At 57.7% G+C, this 19,760-nt stretch overlaps 1 protein-coding gene across 2 annotated transcripts in view; it reads left to right on the top strand.

Annotated features, from left to right (window-relative positions):
- RASGRF1 (Ras protein specific guanine nucleotide releasing factor 1) overlaps nt 1-19,760 on the top strand; it is a 45,010-nt gene that overhangs the window by 806 nt on the left and 24,444 nt on the right. For both annotated transcript variants that reach the window (XM_052807613.1, XM_052807614.1), the window contains exons 2-5: nt 12,304-12,410; nt 13,399-13,546; nt 17,014-17,106; nt 18,343-18,596. In XM_052807613.1, the coding sequence (XP_052663573.1) occupies nt 12,304-12,410; nt 13,399-13,546; nt 17,014-17,106; nt 18,343-18,596 (602 nt within the window). The remainder of the gene's footprint in view (nt 1-12,303; nt 12,411-13,398; nt 13,547-17,013; nt 17,107-18,342; nt 18,597-19,760) is intronic.

Below are 19,760 nucleotides of genomic sequence, written 5' to 3' on the forward strand. Positions count from 1 at the left end.
CACGCGTGACCGGGGCGGGGGATGAGGCTGGCCTGTGCCGGGGGAGGGGGGGACGCTCCCCGGGGTTGCAGTGCCGGTGCCCCGGCCGCTCTGCCAGCGCACCCCGGGGCAGCGGGTGAGTTCGCTGTGGGGGTGTCGGGCTCAGCCCGGACCCCCCCGCTTTACACCCACTCCCCCCCCCCCCCCCCCCGCGGCTAATTAGCCGCCGGTAATTGGCGGCGGGGCTGCGGCGCGAGGCGCCCCCTGGCGGCCGCGGGGCCGCGCTTTGCGCAGCGGAGCCCCGCGCCCCACGCGTGTCCGCGGCGCGGCCCCACCGGCCCGGCCGAGGTCTTGGGGCAGTGGCCCCGGCGGGGCGTGGGGGGGGCCGGGGCTCCCGTGGGGTCGCTCCGTCCACGCTGTGGCTCGGCCGTTCGGTTCTGGTACCTGATGCAGCCCCCACCCTCCCTGCACGCACCCCCCGGGGTTTGCCAGGGTGCGGGGGGGTCAAACCCACACCCGGTCCCTCGGCGCGGGCGGCCTGGGCGATGGGTGTACGGTGCTCAGAGCAGGGGGGGGCTGGGGGGTGCAGGGCCTTGTTTTCACGCGGGTTTCACCCCGTTCCCACTCCCCGCACGTGCCGTTTGTGCTCCTGTCACAGACCCGGCTGGAAACACCGCGCATCCCCTCCGCGGGCGGTGGGGAGCACCGGACCCGGGGGCCCCCCCGTGCCACAGGCAGGGCCGGTCCTTGGCTGCGGTGCTCCTCGCCAGATGCTAATGTCTGCGGGTGGAACAGCCCTGGAACGGCAAAGCCGTTGCGAGGCCCTGGGAGAATCTGGGTGTCCCCCCCTGCCCCTCCCCGGGCAGTGCCTGGGGACCCGGCCGTGAGGACGGCAGCCCCCCACGGGCCCGGGGGGTGGGTTTCTCTCCCCTGGCTGCACCTTCCCTAGGTGGGCAGGGTGGCGCCGAGCAGCGTGGTGTGCAATGCTGGCGACCTCCGGCTTGTTTGTCGGGTGTCATTTGCTGGAAGTCGGGGTGCGCCTGGGCAGCCAGGTGGGGAGGGGGATGGTGCCGGGCAGGGTGGAAGAAGGACTGGCTTCCAGCCTGGGGGTGCAAATCCCTGTCCATCGCCACCCTAGCTTCCAAAATCACCTCCAGTCTCATGAACGTGGAGAGGAGCCCGTCGCAGTTGAGTTCACCCCTCGGCCGCCGTGCGTGGAGTGTGGCCGCACACCCGGTTGGGTGCCTGTGTCGCCTGTGTCACCGGGAAGCCCCTTGCAGGGAGGAGCGGGGGTGGTTTTCTCGGCGCTGGCAGCCCAGGTTGGGTGCTGGCAGCCCAGGCTGGGTGCTTGCAGGAGGCACCGTGCATTTTGGGTCCAGCTCTGCAGGTCTTGCATAATTTCTGCCTAAGCAGGCTCCCAGGGAGGTGGTGGTGAGCATGGCCGGCAGACTGCGGGACAGGTCCCATGGGGACCCGCCTGCGGCAAGGGGCAGCCTGGAAGGAAATAAGCCCCTTAATTGCCTCTGGCTAATCATATCACGCTCAGCACTCCAAAAAACCCTGCCACAAGAGCGAGGCAGTGCAGCACCACCGCTCCGTGGCATGTCTCCTCGCTCCCGGCAGGGATCACGGGAATATTTCCCTGTTCAGATCAAAATACCGTTTTTTTGCAACAGCTGTGCCTCCTTGCAGTCCCGGCCCTCGCATTGGAGCAGCCTCCGGTGTGCCACACAGTCAGCTATGGCAGCAAGGAAGGGTCTGTGTCTGCAAGGGGGTCATGCTGCTGTCCTGTTTCGTCAGCTGTGTCTCTTTGGGTAGCAGTGTAATAGATGTTGTTGCGCGTTCCTGGTTCGGCTTCAGTCAAGCTTGCTTGCCAGGTTTAAATCAAGCTTGCTCACCAGGTTCTGACTCCTCGTGTTTGTGAAGGAGGGATTTTCCACCAGGTAAACATTAAGGGGAGGATGTCACAGCCCCTTTCCATTTCGAAATGCACCTGGATGATTTATCCTTGGTGTAAATGAGACCCTGCAGTACCAAATATTTACCGGGCCGCTGATCTGCACCAATTTACCAAGGTTTAGCTTCTGGCTCATAATTTTGTGTAATTCATTAGGACAAATTTAAATGAAAGTGCTCAAGCACTTGAATGCCCACTGCTTTGCCAACTAATTAATGGCACACCAGATGAGATAAGCAGCAGAATATTTATGGTGCAGATCTGCAGCAAGGTCTGTGCAGGAGGGTGAAAGCGAGCAAATGGCACACAAAGCTGGCAGGTCTCTGAGAGGAAGGTGTCCGAGTTCTACAAACCAGATAGAATGTTTTCTTCCAGCTCACCTGGTACCGAGCCGTGTTCAGCATCACCGGCTCTTCCTTTGAAAGGAAGGTGCCGAGGAAATTTCTGGCATTGCCTGTGATCACCATTAATTGTTTTCTGAGGGCATTTATCTATCCAGGCAGTTACAACTGGAGCTGTGAGGATGGTATTCCCTGCAGCAGAGGAGTTTCAGGTTTAGATTCCTTCTTCGCTGGAGTAAAGCCTGAAAGGTTTCACATTCTCCACAAAGGAGAAATTTTAAAAGGTGGATCTTTCAAAACTCCCCTTTTTTTGAAGTTCACATATTTTGCTTTGGTGGTGGCTTTTTCTGCTGGGAATGCAGTGTATTTTTAGCACACAGTGCATGTAAGAATAAAGGAGCAAAGTTATTTGAAAAACTGAAACACCAAAGAGGGGATTTGGATGCCTCTGGAAACTTTCTTTTCTGTTTTTGTTAAGTTTTTCCACAAATGAAATGTTCTTCAAACCAGTTGCATTTGGAAGATATTTTATTATTGAGTGGTCTTCAGGCTGTGGCCCGGAGGAGGGGTCTGCCAGGTCCTCCTACGCTGCCCTGCTCGGTGTGGGAGGTTGGCATTTGGGCTGCTCGGGGCAGTGGTGCCGGCAGCACGATGGGCGTGCACCCGGCGGTGCTGGGGTGGCGAGGGGGGGTGAACCCTCCCTTTTATTACGCCGTGGTGTCTGGGCCATGCCACCTCCTGGGACCTACTGCCGGCCCCCCCCGAGGGTGAGAATGCTGGGATGTGCTTTCGTGTGGTCACATCTCCTGCCCCTTGGTGGAAGGGGCCATGAGAGACCCCCCAGGTCCGTGCTGCATTGCAGGGGAGGGCAGACTGGACACCGGGTGCCCCAGGTGGGACTGCACGTGGTGGGGCGCAGCCAAGGTGAGATCCCGGCAGAAGAGCTGAGCAGACGCGGGGGTCTGGAGCTGATCTGTCCCCAAGCTCGAGGCCATGTGCTCAGGACTTGGAAGGCCCTGGTGCGGGGTGAGGGCTCTCCATCGCACTTGAGTTGGGCAGTGGGAATCCTGGCTGGGTTTGCTCCGCAGATCCAGCCTTGAGTCACGTTTGCAGACCTGTACCCCGGTGTTGTGAGTTATTCTTAGCCAGCAGCCCTCTGTGTCTCAGATGAGAGCCAACATGATGCTGAGTCAAGTGGTAGCACTGTGTGAAACCCTTGACTTGAAACTCAGAAGCTCTCTGGAGCTATGTGTCTTTTTTCCCCACAAAGCCTGGGCTGCTCTTGTGAAGGCACAGCCTATAGCTGGAGATGTTCTTCTCCATCTCTGAAGCGTTTGCCAGGGATGGGTGTAACATTTATTGTCTGTGCTATCAGGGGGCCAGGGAGACTCAAGGAAGCATTTTGTACCATGATGCAAAGCTGAGGATGAGGGGTCGGTGGGTGTGTGCGTGAGGCTGTGGTTTCCCAGTGGGGTGGGAGAAGCCTTGTGGAAATGGTTCCCACCGGCATGTCAGGGAAGGAGTTTGTCTTCCATCTCCATGGAGTGTGTGTCCAGCCCCGGTCCTGCTCATTCGCCTGCACAGCTAAGGAGGGCATGAGAAAGCCACATCTCTTCTCAGCACCAGCAGCACAAAGAGTAGTGGGCGCTGAGTGGAGACAAAGCGCGGTCACTGAGGGGACCCTGTCCAGTGGCACCCATCCCTGAGACACTGGAAGAGCTGGAGGGAAGCGGAACTGGGGGATGCTTGGGTGCCTCCAGGATGCCTGCCCTCACAGCGCGTCGGGTACCTGCAGCAGCCCCAGCCAGCCTGACAGCCCTGGTTCTCTTGGAGCCAAGCCCCAGACCCCGCTGACGGAGCTGTCCTGGGCGACAGGAGAGCTCAGGCAGCAATCCGAGGGTGCAGCAGCACGGGCCATGGGATCCAGCTCTGCCTGTCCCAGCATGAGGATGTTCACCTGGGCTCCTGGTACCCTCAGAAAGGGCTGCTATGGGTGAGCCAGGGACAAACGCAGTCTCACTCTACGGGTGGGACTGGGCAGACACCCACTGCTGGTCCCTCTGATGAAGAGGGTGATGATGGCCCTTCTGGAGCAGCCAGACATTTGTCCAGACCTTCTCCTCCAGCATTAGATGCAAGTGCCTTTGCTGGGTGCTGCTATCTCAGCCCCCGTGGTGATGACGAGCAGCATGTGCCCCCCAGGACCCCCTGGCTCTTTCCAATAATGGCCAGGGGAGCTGCAGATGATGGGTTCACATCTTGGGCACCTCTGCTTAGTGCCCAGCTGGCCAGGCTTATCTAGGCCACAGACCATGCTCTAGATGAGTGGGAGCAGCAGCAGAGGACCCACAAGTGGCTTTGAACATGGTCCCGAGTTGAGGTGGAGAGGGAAGGGCTCAGAGCAGCTTCAGTCCCGGTGGCAGGAGGGGACAGATCCCACCTGCAGAGCAGCTTCTTGCTGGGGCGAGCAGGGCTTCCATGAACACCCTGATCAGGGTTGCCCACAGCCTGGGCACCCTCTGCTCTGCTCTGGGGGTGCAAGGCGATGGGGTGAGGATGCTCCCGCGCAGGGCGCAGGGTGGCTGCCTGCACACCGGGGCCCAGCACGGGGGCAGCGAAGCAAAATCAGCAGGTTGGTACAACAGGGCTGCCTGGAGACAACAAGCAATCCCCGTGCCACGCAGAAATCCTGCGTTAGCTGTGCATCCAGCCCCAGCAGAGTCTGTGCAAAACATGCTTTGCACAGGAGGGTAACGCACTTCTTGTCTTCTAGAAAAGTCTGTTTTTTCTTTGGGGTATCAGTCTGAGTGTGCTGCTGCCTGATTGCTGTCTTTCTGATTATTCACATGATGCTTGTTCAAAGGACAGGATAATGTAGTGGGATCTGTGTGACTGATGGCGATGAAGCGATTACAGCTGAGTCTGAGTGCAGGACACCTTGCCTCTGCGGGAACTGGCTTTGTCATAGGATGAAAAACTGTTCCCCAAATTTGTCATATAAATCCAAATACGGCAATTTTGGGACAACATGGCCTTCTTACAGATGTTCTGTGAACAAAGGAGCTGAAGTCATGGAATGAATTGTTCCCCCAGCAGTACACACAACATGAGCAGATGGGGATGCTGGGCAGGTTGCAGACGGGAGCCGCGGCTGAGGTTGTGCTCGTCACCGTCACCAAGGGCCGGCTGCAGGCCAGGCAGCTCCATGCTGGACAAACCGGCGTTTGCAGGACTTGTGAACCAAGCAAGGTGCATAAGTTAAAGGTACTCATCCACCAGTGGTGGTCAGGGCCATGGGTTTTTTAAACGTTTACAAATGGTTTTCCAAAAGGCTGAGGTCCACTGTAATTGACAGCTGCCTTTTGCACATCATCACGAGTGCAAAGTGTGTGTCCCTGCACAGCCCCCGAGGCTGGGGATGGCATCCAGGCACATCGGGGCACTGCGTGCTCAGCAGTAAATACCCACCTGTCCCAAGGCCCAGCGCAGGCGTCAAACACCTTCCCGAGGTTTTCCAGATCTGGAGTTAAGTTTAGCATCGATGTCTCGGGTACTTGAGCTCCAGCTTCCAAATTCCGCAGCCGGGTGCTTGAGCAGCAGTCCCCTCTGGGGCGGTGGGAATCCTGTCGGAGAAGCTGTCGGTTGTTGGATTGTTGAGAAAAAGTGGTGGTACAGGCAATGCCTATGTGGTACTGGCGATGCCTATGTGACTGTCTGCCAGCATCGCTGGATAATGTGGCAGAGAGGGGAAAAATTGATCTTTTTTTTTCTTTTTACAAATATTTCTGCCCAAGGCTTAGGGTGGGATTCACATGGGATGAAGCCCCCCACTGCAGAGGGCGCCCTGCCTGCTCATGGGTGTGGGGCTTCGCAGCCCAGCCGACACAGCTGATGCTCGGCGCTAGTGCCCGTGCATGAGCATCCTTACGGTCCGTCCAGAAGCAGAGGAGAGAAATTGCAGCCTCTGGGATTTTTTCTTATTGTCAGCAAGCAAATGAGCTGCCCGACCACCCATCTCCTCCTCTGAGTCCCAGGTCCTGTCTTCCCAGAGCACATGGTAATGTAGGTCAGGGAAGTTAAAAGCTGTCATTTCTGGCTGTGGATTTTTAGACTCATCCATCCAGAGCAGGAAAATTCTCCTCCCTTGCCCTTTATGTCAGCTGCAATAACCATCAGCTTCATGAACAGGCGGCCGCATACCTATCTGCCACGGGCGGATGGAAGGCAGGTGGGTCCCCAGCGTGGCGGGGAGCATCCCTGTTGCAGAGGGATGGCGGTGGGCATCTGCCGCGGGGTGGAAAGGCCCCTGTGATGGCACAACAAAACCGCTTTCTGCGGGAAAGGGTGATGGTCACCGCTTCTGTGCGGGCGGTGTTGCTGGGGATGTTTCTGTCTTGGTCCTCCTGCTCTCACACTGGCCCCTTCAGCAGAACCAGGCACCATCTGTGACCAGCCTTGGTCTGCAGGAAAGTCTCCCGGCTGCATTGGTTACAACATCCAGAGCGGTCTCGCAAATTGTTCAGGCTGAAAAATGCCCTGCTCCAAATTTTAAAAAATTCTGGAATATGTTGATTTTATATTTTGGAAATAATGCGTCATTTTAAAGCTTATTTGAATTTATTTATTGTTTACTTAACAAGAAGCAAAGTAAAACCCTTCAAGAGCTTAGCTGGACCAGCAGCAGTGGGTTTGCTTATGGCAGGCCTGGCTCTGCTTTGCCCTTCTCTGCCTTTACTCCAACAAACTGGAAAATTTGCTGTTTTGTCCCCGGCACTGTGGTGTCAGTGCCTGCCCGAGGGTCCCACGGCACCAGCCCTTTGCTCCATCTGGAGCCTGAGCCGATGGCCGGGCACTGGTCGGGTCTGTGCGAGCAGAGTGGGATGGCACAGGCCAGCCAGGTGTTGGGGAACTGAAGCCCTGGCGTGTGCGGCTTTGCCGTGGGGAGCGGGCACAGGAGGGCTGGGCAGCTCTCACCGTGGAGCAGTGAGGGCATGGCACGGAGGCTGGTGCAGCTGCTGGTGTGCCGTGCCATGAGCCCAGCAGGGAGCCTGGCTCCCTGTAGACGTGGAGCCCCACGGGAGCTCTCCGGCCACCCTTAAACATCCCTGCTGAAACACCACATCGCACCTTATCATGGCCATGGGACACGGGGATCTGTGTCTGAGCAAGACCCCAGCATGGGAACCCTGAAAGCACAATGGCAAATGTGCTCTCTGTAATCATCTCATTGGCTTTTACCGAGAATGTGGAGGATAGAGGATCCTGAGTGTCCCAGCCACCGTGGGGGGGAACAGGTGTGAGACGGACATGGGCACGCGAGCGGGCAAAGCGCATCTTGGGGTGTGCGGGGACCCACATCTTGGAGTCACTGGGGACCCACGTCCTGCAGTGCACAGGGACCCGTGTCCTGGGGCGGCAGGGACCTACATCTGGGGGTGCACAGGCACGTTTTGCTTCACCGGCAATGGGCGTGGCAGGAGGGCAGAGCCATCGCTGCGCTAACTGTGCCAGCCCAGGGACATTAGACATGTGGGAGGACATTTCTGGGGAGATAGTCCCTGCACATTAATCACTCGGGTAGTCTCCTTCATTAATTCAAAGTCATTTGTTGAGGTTCTGCAAGCAGAAATAGCTCCTGAGCAGCACTTTGCTATTATACTCTCCTCAGTAAAAATAGCCAAGCTGGTGCCGGGGATTTTTTGCAGAAAAAGCGACAGAGGGAGCAGAGTTTGGGCAATGGGCTCAGGGGGGCTGGGGCTGTGGTGGGTGCTGGGCGAGGTCCCTCATGGCTGGGTCACCCTTGAGCAGAGCCCCGGGCACACGCCGGCCAGGGCACCCCAGGAGCAACTGCTGGAAATGGTCTTGTGAGCTGCCGGCTGCTGGCTGGTGCTGTGGGGTCCCTGGAGGAGCAGCCCCTGCCTGTGCAGGCATTGCCTGGCCCTGTCCTGCCTGCACCTCTTGAGCTGCAGATGCCCGACACCTCTCACAACAGCACTTGGCATCCAGGTACGGGACTTTGGCAAACTACCTGCTGGAGCTGAAATTCTCTGTGCTGGTATCTGCTGGGGCTGAAGGAAAAGATGTTGTTTGCCTCTGTTGAAAACCACTTGCAGCCATCTCCCCGTGAGCCTTGGCAGCTCAGGGTCTGCAGGATGGGTTTGGCTTCTGCCGGCTGCCAGGGATGCGCCTTGTCTTCCCCTGTGAAAAGCAGGAGCAGCCTGTTGAGCCCTTAAGATGGGAGAGAGGAGCGGGTCTCTGGCATCACAGGCTGTGTCTCCTTGAGCCTGGGGGTCTCTTCACATCAGGGGCTTCAGTAACGGCCCCCTGTGGTGTCCAGTGCCTGCCCTTCCCTGCAGCAGGCAGGGCCTGGGACAAGCTGGGCAATGGTCGCAGGCTGCGGCTGGCTCCGGGTGGGTTTTTCAACGTTTCACTTTGTGACCTGAAATACTCCTGTGTCAGTATTTCAGGCAGAATTGCTCTGTCCTCCTGGGGTTTCCTGAAATAAAACCTCCCCAGCACCAGGGGCCACGCATCCTGCAGCGGGTGCTCAGAAGGCACCACGGAAATGGGGGAGGCTGGAAATGCCCTGTAATGAGGGACTTACTTAAGGAATTGCATCTGCATAGTTTGCCAGGAAGCAGAGTGAGAGGTGGTTTGAGTAAGGGCTGTCAGTGCCTCCACGGCTGGGAGTTAATGAGGTCTTCACATGAGCAAAAAACAGGTGTGAGAAGCAGCAAATTGAAGCTGCGGGTAATTTGTGCTCTGCACTGAGCAGGGGTGGCCCAGCAGCACAAACTGCCCTGGGGAAGATGGATGTGGGGCGATGCTGGAGGCGGGGGCTGATCCTGCTGGTCCCTGCTCTTCACCAGGCACTGGTGAGCGGCTGGTCCCATCTGTGGGTCTGTCTCACTCCCCGGCTGTGGCCGTGCTGCCTCCGAGCCTCAGCCCCCAATACAGCGAGCGCCACTGGAAACACTCCTGGGCTGTCGAGTTTGATGTGTCACTGTGATAACAGACAAGGATCATAATTTAGGTGGAGATAAAAGGTGGTGGGAGTTTTATTATTCAAATATAAAATAACTTCCTCCTTTCAAGCACGCTGCACTTCCTGGGTATTGTATGGGGATAAATCAGAGGGAGCTGCGGCGTGTGTGCTCGCAGGAACCAGCTTTTAATTGTACATGGAACAGCAGTTGGGACCGAACCATCCTGGCTGCAGCCCCACGGTGGCTGCCGGAGCTGCCCCCGGCTGCGGTGGGAAGCTTTCAGCCCCACATCGTCCAGCTCCAGTGCTGATGATGTTGAAACTGCCATTTGCAAAACCTTCAGGAGTTTCTGGGTTTAAATTAGATGAGCCAGAAGCCGTCTGACCAAATGCTTTTGATGCTGGTGTGTTGAGAGGTGCCTCGATGGACCTGGTGGGCGAAGCAGGGGGACAGGCAGCGTGGGCAGGGTGGGCGCCTGTCTTGGGTCCCTGCTGCGGTCCCTGCCGCAGGCTCTGCCACCCCTTATTTTAAAATCTGATAAGTCCCAAAGCTGTGCGAGGTGCTGTTTTCCCAGAGGGTCCCGGTGAAGATCAAGGTGCTCTAACCTGGTGCGATGCCTGGTCCTGCCTGTGGGTGCAGGACTCTGAGCGGGTGCGCTCGCCCGCAGGAGCCCGCAGGAGTGCTGCATCGTCCCCAAGGGACCCGCAGCGCATGGGAAGGGCAGCCCAGGGCTCGCCGTCCCATCCCCTCCTGCCGGGCAGGGACCAGTTTGGGGGAGGCATGGAGGCATCTCCCCATGTTTCTGGTCCTGGGGGGACTCAGCCAAGCTCCGGCTGTTGGCATCAGTGGAGCGTGGGGCGGTGAATGCACGTGGCAGCGTTGGGGAGGTTTGTCCCTGTGGCACCGGGAGCACTGGGGCTGAGAAAGGGCTTTCCCACCCCCCGCATCCCTGTGGCCAGGGCAGCGGGGCTGGGGAGCGAGTGCTTGGCAGTGCCCTGGCACGGCTGGTGATATTCCTGAGTCGGTGTTTAAGGGGGAGGATTTCCAGACTTGCCAATCTGACGAGCTCTTTTCACTGCTGTTTGCAAGGGAAGGGATGTCAGAGAGATGGGCATAAAGCAGAGAGGCGTAACTACCCGCACAGTTTGAGAGACCAAAAATTTCTGGCAAATTTTCTATCAGAATTCTATCTTGTTGCCAATAAAAGCCTTTGGGGGTGGGAGGGAGAAGAAAGGGGGGTGAGAAGTGAAGGGCTGTCAAGCTGCTGCAGCTCCAGACGTGTCCCGCAGACAGAGGCGAGCCAGCAGCCTGGCTGCCCGGAGCTCTCACCAGCCTGGCTGCAGCAGGACAGGGAAGGGGTGGGAGAGAGATGATGGTGTGTTTTACCATGAAAAAGGCTCCATAAAGAGAAAACTTGTCTGCAGGATCAGCAATAAAAAGATATTGCACCTAAAGGATCCTGGATAGAAGTAAAGGGGATGCATCTTCACAGGGTCGCAGCAACAACCAGTTGCTCCCCAAAAGGTGAAAGAGCTGTTTCTTTCGGGGCTCTGGCATGGCCCCAGGGCAGCATGGGGTCCCCAGGCCCTCCCTTCTCCTCTGCAGGACCCAGGCAGGCTGAGCGACCTCAGAGGGCGTTCCTCAGGCTGTCACCCAGTGAGACACAAGCCCTGGGTGGGCATGGTGCTGGGTGGGGGAGCTGAGTGTCCATCTGTCCATGCTACCTGCACCGGCATCACGTGGAAACAGCGACCGGCTGTGCCTCGGCTCCCCTGTGCCCTGGTTTCACTGAAAGCCTCCTGCATGCATCGGGAGGTCCTTCTGCTTAACACCCCTGGGCCTGATTAGGAGTGGGAAGGGGACGAGAGTAAAGGTGCTCGGGGAGGGGGAGGACAGGGGAGAGCTGGGAGGGGTAGGGGTGGGAGACGTAACCCTGTTTTGGGGAGGTGTGGTGAGCAGTACCCCCCGTGTTCAGCACAGGGATGATGATGGTGCTGGGCTGCCTGGCTGCACTGGGTGAGTGCCAGCCTTGCCCTGGTGCAGCATCCCCCTGCCCATCCCTGCCTGCAGCCCGGCATGGGGGCAGGTTCCCACACAAGCTCCTGCCTGCATTGTGGTGCCCGTCTCTGTTTTCATGGCATGCCACGGTCTGTGCTTGCAGCCGGCTGCTGCCAGCTGTCCTGGGGAGCAGTGGGGTGCATGCCAGGGAACAAGTGGCTGCTGCAGGTTGGGTTTGGGGTTCTTTTTTTGCCAAGATACCTGTTAATTCAGATCCCTCGTTAAACCTAACAGAGGAGCAGATAATGTCAAGATGAGCTTTTTCTAGTGGGTTTCGTTTTAGCCCAGTTATTCCGGGCAGTATCCGGCATTGCAGCGTGGTACCTGTTTCCTAGGAGACTGCACAGGAGCAGCACAAACCCCAGCCGACGCGGGCTGCCACCACGCACAATTAACACAAATACTGTAAATGTCAAGGGAGGCTAAATATAGTCCTGCACCGAGTCCTCTTACACCGTCGCCCATCAGAGCCTCCCGGCTCGAGCGGTGCGAGCACATGGGACCAGGGCTCTGCCCAAGGTCAAGCCCTAGGCAGCAGCGGGGCTTTGTTTTGGTGCCCGAGGGTGCTCGCTCCTGGCACAGGCGGGGATGCAGGCAGCCTGGTGCCGGGTCCGGCTAAACATCCTTGCTCATCTGCCCCTTGCTCCGGGTAAGGATTGTCCCCAAGGCGATCGCTGCAGGCTCAGGCCTGCAGCCTCCTGGTCCTTGGTGGGTTTAGGTTTATCTGAAACTGGTGTTTGCCCAGCAGGATTTCCCCTCGGAGCATTTCTCAGCCCCGTCCTCACCCGCGGCATGGCTGCGCTGCTGTGCCAGCAAGGAGCAGCTTTTCTCCAAGCACCTGAGGGCAGCACATCTCGGCCGTGGTCCTGGTGTTTCAAAATGTTTTTTTTTTAAATTAAGCGACTTGTAGCGGATCATAAAGTGCTTTTCTAATCGCCCTGTGCGAGTGAGCGGTAACCTCACCCTCTGTTTGCTCCCGCAGCATTACTTTACTGTTAATTTCAACCATGAGAACCAGAAGACCCTGGAGCTGAGGACCGAGGATGCCAAGGACTGCGACGAGTGGGTGGCAGCCATAGCTCATGCCAGGTATCACCCTCCGCCAGCACAGACCCAGGGCCGGGGGTGTCGGAGGCAAGGCTGTGCCTGAGGACAGCTGTGGGCAGGGCTGCGGGCAGGGAGCCGTTAAGCCAGGCACTGCTGGCAGGCAGAGCAGAGTGCTTTTGGCCCCCAGCCCCATGTCAGGGACCCTTGTGCCAAGCAGGAGGCTGCATTCAGACATCCCCCCCAGGCCCCGTGCCTGCCCATCCCCGTCCCCATCCCTGTCCTGCGTGGGGCAGCCGCCCCGGCAGGCTGGCGCTGTCTGTCCCAGCCTTGTGCCAGAGGGATGCCCGATTCACCATTGGCTTCAAAGACTGTTGGGAAGGATTTCATCTGGAATAGCAAAAATGGTCAGAAACGTTTTTCCAAGCTCGTCTTTCTGTGCTGTGGGAATGCTAGCACAGCCCACTTGCCCAGGGGAGAGCGGTCAGGAGCTGGCACGGCACAGCCACATGTCTGGCGAAGGAGGGTGCTGAAGTGGTGAGAAGTGGGGGGCAGATGGGTTTTGTATGCAGGAAATTAGAGAAGTATCATCTGCTGCAGCACCTTAACGAGAGCAGATGTTCGTAAGAGCTTGTGCCACAAGTGTCCTCCTTCTTGTTAAACTTTTGGGATGTGGTAGGTGACAGGTGTTTGGCCATGGTTTTATATTTTTTTTAGTCTTCTACCATTTCCTTAAAATTTGCATTGTCTTTTCTGTTTGCACCCTTGTGGGGAACCCGAGTCCTCTCCAAATTGGTCAGTTCTGAGTAGCAGCATCCCAAACTGCAAGAGCCATCTCCCAGTTTGTTCACCCTGCGGGTACCCCAAGCCGGAGGGGCAAGGGCAACACGTAGGCAGCCGGGCAGGAGAATGCCCCCCGCATGCAAACCGCAGTACGCAGACAACTAATTTTGTGTGCACATCCCGGGGGGGTGCATGGCGGCAGGTCTGCGGGAGCAGAGATGCTCATGGCCATGTCTGCCTCTGCCTGCAGCTACAGGAACCTGGCGACGGAGCACGAGGCACTGATGCAGAAGTACCTCCATCTCCTGCAGATTGTGGAAACGGAGAAGACTGTTGCCAAGCAACTCCGCCAGCAGATCGAGGACGGGGAGATCGAGATCGAGCGCTTGAAGGCCGAGGTGAAGAGCCTGGTGTCGCCCCACGGATGTGCTGCTGCTCCCCGGGGTGACCCGCGGGCTGTGGGCGGGTGGGCGGCATCACCGTGCTGGCAGGGACCGGGGGACGTCGCAGCCAATGTATTTACGCTTGTTTTAATGACATTAGGCTGACCCCTTCTCTTGCAGAGAGGGGTGAGGGCATCGCCTTCGTTGGAGGTTTTTCTTGCAGGAGTTGTGCAGCAAGCGGCCGTGGCTGTGCCGCCCAGCGCGGTGCATGTGCAGGGCTTGGTGGGGTCCCCTGGCCGCGGGACGCTGCCACGGCAGGGAAGGGTTCACTCCAGCAACGAGTGCTGGGGAACGGGCTGGTGAGCCGGTCCCTTGGGTTCAGGAATAGGTGTTGGGGGAGGGATGGAGACTCCTTATCTTATGATTTCGCCTTCCTTACTTTCATCCTGGATACCTTGATTAGACCCCCTCTGTGTGCTGTGTGCCTGGTGGTGACATCTGCCAGGCGGTGCAAAGCTAGAGGAGTAACTGAAAAAAGGAAGAGGCGTCTGTGGCCTCGGGAGGGATCCTGTGCCAGGTGCAAGCTGCATAACCCGAGTACATCAGGGAATTAATGTGCATGGTGCTATAAATGAAACGGACACTTCATTAAGAAGGGAGAGTCTCTTCAATGGGAGCAGCCCATAAAACCTGTTGCCCATAGCTTGTCCCAGAAGCTCTCGCAGCAGTTTGCTGTTCAGTAGTGTGCGACGTTGGGTCATAGGAAGGGTGACACAACACGGGTTACAGCAGACAAAGCAACAAAATGCAAAAATGACTCAGCAGACGATGCCGAGGGAAGCTCGCGTCTCTAAGGCATCCGTGGAAGAGGATGCTTGGAGGCGTGGGTCTGCCCTGTGCTGCCTGGCCTCCACGTTGCACAGCTGCAGCCAGCCCTGGGTACCCTCTCTCCACCTGGGTTTCAGCTGCTGGTGGGTGTTGGTGCCAGCGGTGTAGCGAGCGGTGGGGCCGGTGGGCATAGGGCACTCCGGAGCCAGTGCTGCCGCTGGCCTCGGCCTCGTGTCTGGCAGGGAGGGTTGGGCAGCGGCTTCATGGTGGAGGCTGCGGGGAGCAGATCCTGCTGGGCTGAGATGTCAACCCTGAGTCAGTCAAAATCTCAAAACTGCCACGAAGGAGGCAACTGCAGAGACACTGGGGACAGGAGTGGTTTGGCACCTCCTTATGGTGGTCTTTTCCTTAAATTTTGAACTTTTGAGTTAAAAAGTGCAGGTTAATAGCAATCCCTGACCATGAGTTGGGGTATGCTGAAGGCTGCTTTCAGTCTTGGGGAACTAGCGAGCTGCAAGCCTTTCCCAGGAGCAGTTTCGGCACTGCTGAATTTGTGCTTTCCAACAGAACAGGATCAGCCCCAAAACCACCCCGGCCGCAGCCTGCGGCACCCGCTCGGTGAGGGGGTTTCTCCTGGTCCAGTACTGGCCAGGAGCTCCCTGGGTCCGGTCCAGCCTCTGAGTCGCGGTGAGCTCTGCTCGCCCGAGAGCGCGGCCGGCGTAAGGGGCAGGGGAGGCGAGCAGCAGCGGTGGGGTCATGAGCATCCCAATGAGCTTTCAGTCAGGGGAGGTGGGAGATGTGTTGTGAAGCCTGAAATTAGCTGTGGGGTCGGGATCAGAGATGCCGGCCAGAGCTGCAGCCCATCCCATCCCCTGTGCCCAGGTACTTTTGATTTTACCCTGCATTGGGTTTTGTTTTTTTACTCTTCCACATGCTTTGAAGCAGAGATCAAATAATCAGCCTCTACTTTAATGTGCAAATTTCACTCACTCAATTTAAAAAATAGAAACCAAAATAAAACCACGGCACCGGCAAACCTGCTCCATGGGTCCTGGCCGAGATGCACCTGGAGCTGGCTTTGGTGCTCGCAAACACTTTGATGCAGAGGGGATGCGGGGGATGTTTGGTGACTTGAGGCTCCATAGGAAGGCAAAGGGAGAGGAAAAAATCTCTAAAGACTCTTCTAAAATCTAATCCCATGGAATAAAATGGGGTGAAACCGCTAGAGCTGTGTAGGAGCTGAATCGGTGCCTGTGAGCCCGTGGCTGCTTTCTCTGGTGTGTTGCTGCTCCTGCTGAGGCCGGTGAAGCTGGGGGCGGCTCGGCTGGCAGAGCAGGGATGCTGCGGGGCCCGGTGCCCTGGCAGTGCTGGTGCAGCCAGCCGAGTCACGGCCAGGTCACGCTGGCAGCGTGCCGTCAAGGCGGCAGCAAACTCCGCTTCTGCCAAACCACCCCTTCACCGAGTGGGGCCAGCTGGCTCGAGCTCATCCCCAGCCCCGCGCCCTGCCTCCAGGCGCCTGGCAGTGAGAGGGGCAGTTCCTGGGAAAACACCTTAATTTTGAATGTTGGGAAGTTCGGGTCTCTTTGGGAGACCTGGACACTGAGAGGCAGTTGTTGAGCTTCGGTTCAGACATGGTGACTGGACTGACCCACCACATTTTTAGTTTCTTATGGCATGAAAACATGTAGTTCGGAAGAGGCATTTCACTTAAAATCTTCAGGATTTTGTGGAAGTCACCTCCTTTTCCCAGGCTGTGACAGTGCAACAGAAGCAGCTTCTGCCTCTGTCTGCTTCCCCTGGCAGCCGTCTCTTCTTATCCTTTACTTTGCTTTCCCTCCTAACCACCCAGACACCAAAAAACCAACATGCGCTTGGCAGGTATTGCAGTTACTGCTGCCGTCAGTTCCCAGTGTCACTGCGGAACAGACTCTCCAAGTAAAAAAGATCTCAACTCCTTTCTCTCCAAAACTTTTTGGAAACTACTGTTTGAAAGTTATTTTCTTATTTTTGTTATTTTCTATAAAATCAAAATTCAAATCACATTTTTCCCAATTTTCATGTTCTGAATGGTACATTTTCTGTTTTCCTACCCTTTCCTGGAGCTTTATAAATGGTTGCGACCGTGGGGGCAGGGACATGGCAATGAGCAGAGGAGTGAGAAAAAGTACAGGCGAGAAACAGTAAGAATGCAAATGCTTGAAGCTAACGAGATTCAATCCAATTTGTGTTGAAAAGCTGTGACTGGATGAGAGTTTGTCCCCGTCTGCAAGTTTTAGGGTGCAAATGACTTGAGATTTTCCTGCCATTTTCTCTCCAACTCGTGTTTTAATGACACCCCCGTGAAGGCTTTCTTAGGAAACAGGGATGCGGTTTGCATTGGGTACCTGGCAGGATTTCCAGGTCCCCGTCTCTGCGGCATGTTCGGTGGGTGCTGAGGGTGCCGGGGAGTCGGCGGTGCCCTGACGGCTCTGCAGTGTTTCTTTATCTGCTTCATCTACCGATCTCCCATTAAGACAGAATCAGCACAATAAGTACCTGTATCTGTAGTTAAGCTGGAGGCGCTCGCCATTCCCTGGCACTGCGCCGCAGCAGGATTTGTTCTCGGCTCCCGGGATGTGCCGGGGCGGCCACTCACGCCCACCCTGTGCCTGCAGATCGCCTCCCTACTCAAGGACCACGAGCGCATCCAGGCCGGCCAGACCAGCGCGCCCAGCGATGATGACAGTGACATCAAGAAAATCAAGAAGGTGGGTGGTGGTGGGTGAGCGGCGCGGGGGCCGGAGCCAGCACTCGGTGGGGTCCTGGTGCTTGTGGCGGTGCAGCAGACACGCTCCATGTAGGGCTGGCGGAGTGGTGGGCCTGGGGGAGCTGTCTGAGGAGGTGCCTCTGCTAATGGGGATTTTTAGAAGGAAAATGTGTTTTGCAAAACTGGAAACCCTTTGGTTGGTTGTATTTGCTCTGTGGGGCACTCCCTGCTTTCCCCAGGTGAGCAAGGCATCCCTACCCATGCTGGCTCACATGCAAACAGCACCTCTTACATCTCGCTCCTCCCGTGGCTGTGGTCACATCTTTTATTTTTGTGAGGAAAATGCCACCGCCCCAGCAGCATCCCTGCAGGGAGCAATAGACCCTACAAGCAAATTGGTCCAAATACAGCACTCTTGGGGAGAACAAGCCACACTTGCCAGCAGACGTGTTGTGCACCCTGCTCCCACAGGCAATTCCCTGAGCCCAGCAAGCACAGAGGTGCCTTGGCCTCCCAGCAGTGCCGCGGAGGGGGCCGGCACTGCTGCCACTCAGGGAGCGGGTCCTGCCCTCACCCAACCCCCAGGAAAGCCTCTGCCGGCCCTGGGCACCCGTTGCCCTGTGCAGGGGATGTGGGGTTGAACCCCACAGACTTGGGGCGGCAGGCAGTGGCCGCATGCATGGACGGAGCTCTGGGCATGGACCAGGATGTGCTGCAGATGCTCATTTACATGAGGAAGGGTCGGAAGCTTTTCTAGGTGTCTTAATCCATCTCTGCATGTTTGGGTGCCCAGACACGTGCTGGCTCCAGGGGGGCTTTGGTGCCCCAGTTCACCAGGTGACTGGGGCAAACTGGGTAGGACGAAGCACCCAGCAGGCTGGGAGTCTCCGTACCCACACTGTCCTGCTGGCAGGAAAGTGCCTGGCATTGTGTCCGTGCCCAGGGAGGTCAGGAGTGAACATGGGATCCTTGCTTCTCGTAGGAGTCTTCCACGCATCTCTGTGAAAGGGAAAAGAGGACATTGTCTGCAATAAGCAAGTGCATTTAAATGAGTTATTGTTCGTTTCCCAGCCGGGAGGATTCAGAGCAGCACCAGTAACAGGCACCATCGTGCACACCTCAGCACAGAGCCAGGGAAAACTCACTGCAGAGCCACGGTCCCTGCACCGTGCCGAGCGTGGGGTGCCTGCCCGGCTCGTCAGCCCAGACCCTAACACAGCCGCTGCTCCCTCGGCAGGTGCAGAGCTTCCTGCGGGGCTGGCTGTGCCGGAGGAAGTGGAAGACGATCATCCAGGACTACATCAGGTCCCCCCATGCCGACAGCATGCGCAAGAGGAACCAGGTCGTCTTCAGCATGCTGGAGGCAGAGGCCGAGTACGTCCAGCAGCTCCACATCCTCGTCAACAACTTCCTGCGGCCGCTGCGGATGGCAGCCAGCTCCAAGAAGCCTCCCATCACGCACGACGATGTCAGCAGCATATTCCTCAACAGGTGAGTGCTCCAACAGCTCTGCGGCACTCCAGCAGAGCCAGCAGCCTCCGGGCAGGTGTTGGTGTCTGCAGCCCACTGCCCTCCCCCGGGAATGGGTGTTGGGGTGCTCGGTGTCGGTGGGCTCCCTAGGAGCCTGCAGCCTGGTCCCCAAAGCTATGGATGGAAGCTCACCATCCCCATGGGACAGCACAAGCAGCCCACTGAGTGCTTGGCACTGACACGAGGAGGTGCCGTGGGGGCTGATGCTCCAGGTAGTGGGTCGGGGCTGCCAGAAGCCTGTCTGTATGAGGTCCTGGCTCTGGCAGTGAGGTGGACGGTGTCCTTTGGCATCAATGGCAGCTCGTAGGTAACAACGGATGAGCGAAGTGGGGAGGATGCAGGTCTCATGGGAGATGGTTATGGAGGGGCAGGTGTAGCCTCTTCTGCAGCTGCGACATGGGGTCACAGCTGCTGCAAAGTGTGCCGAGAGTGGCCGTGCCTGGGTGCTGGCAGGGATGGGAGGTGGCACTCACTGGCTCCAGCCAGGCCACAGTGATGCCAAGCGTGTCAGCGGTACGTGCCAGGTTTAATGGCAGCTGCAATGGCTCTGTCCCCTGGACGGTACTGACACCAGCAGCAAGTCTTACCAGCCAGCCCTGCCAGCCCTGGAGGTGCTGACCACATGTCCCTTGCGGAGGGGACCATCTCCAGGAGCAGTGCTCGCGGCTCCTGGTGTTCGCTCCTGCACCTCTCCACGTCCCTTGCTGCTGCTGCTGCTGTGAGCTCCCCAGACTGCATGGGGAGCAGGGAGGGACTCAAACTGCAGAACCCAAATTCCAGTTTTCCCCCACATCTGGGCTTGTGTGAAGCCAGCACCTTGTCTTGGGCTGGTGCAGGCAAAGCAAGCACTTCCAAGCATCCCTCCTCTGCCTTGTCTCATCTCCATGGCCTGAAGTAGGTTCCTTGCCGTGAGGTCTCTTGGAGACAGAGGTCAGCTCAGAGCTTCAGCCAGGAGCACCCTGTCCTGCCGAGGCTGGGGAGAGCAGGGGTGCCCTGGGTGGGCAGCAGCATCAGGGCAGGGAGGCAGATGGGCGTCTCAAAGGGCTGCATGCACACCTGGCATCGCCCGCCTGCGGGAGCGGGGCTGCCCTGGCTTCGCACAGCTCTGCCTGCCATTGTGCCCTC

Source organism: Harpia harpyja, chromosome 14 (assembly GCF_026419915.1).
Source record: "Harpia harpyja isolate bHarHar1 chromosome 14, bHarHar1 primary haplotype, whole genome shotgun sequence".
Taxonomy (NCBI): Eukaryota; Metazoa; Chordata; class Aves; order Accipitriformes; family Accipitridae; genus Harpia; species Harpia harpyja.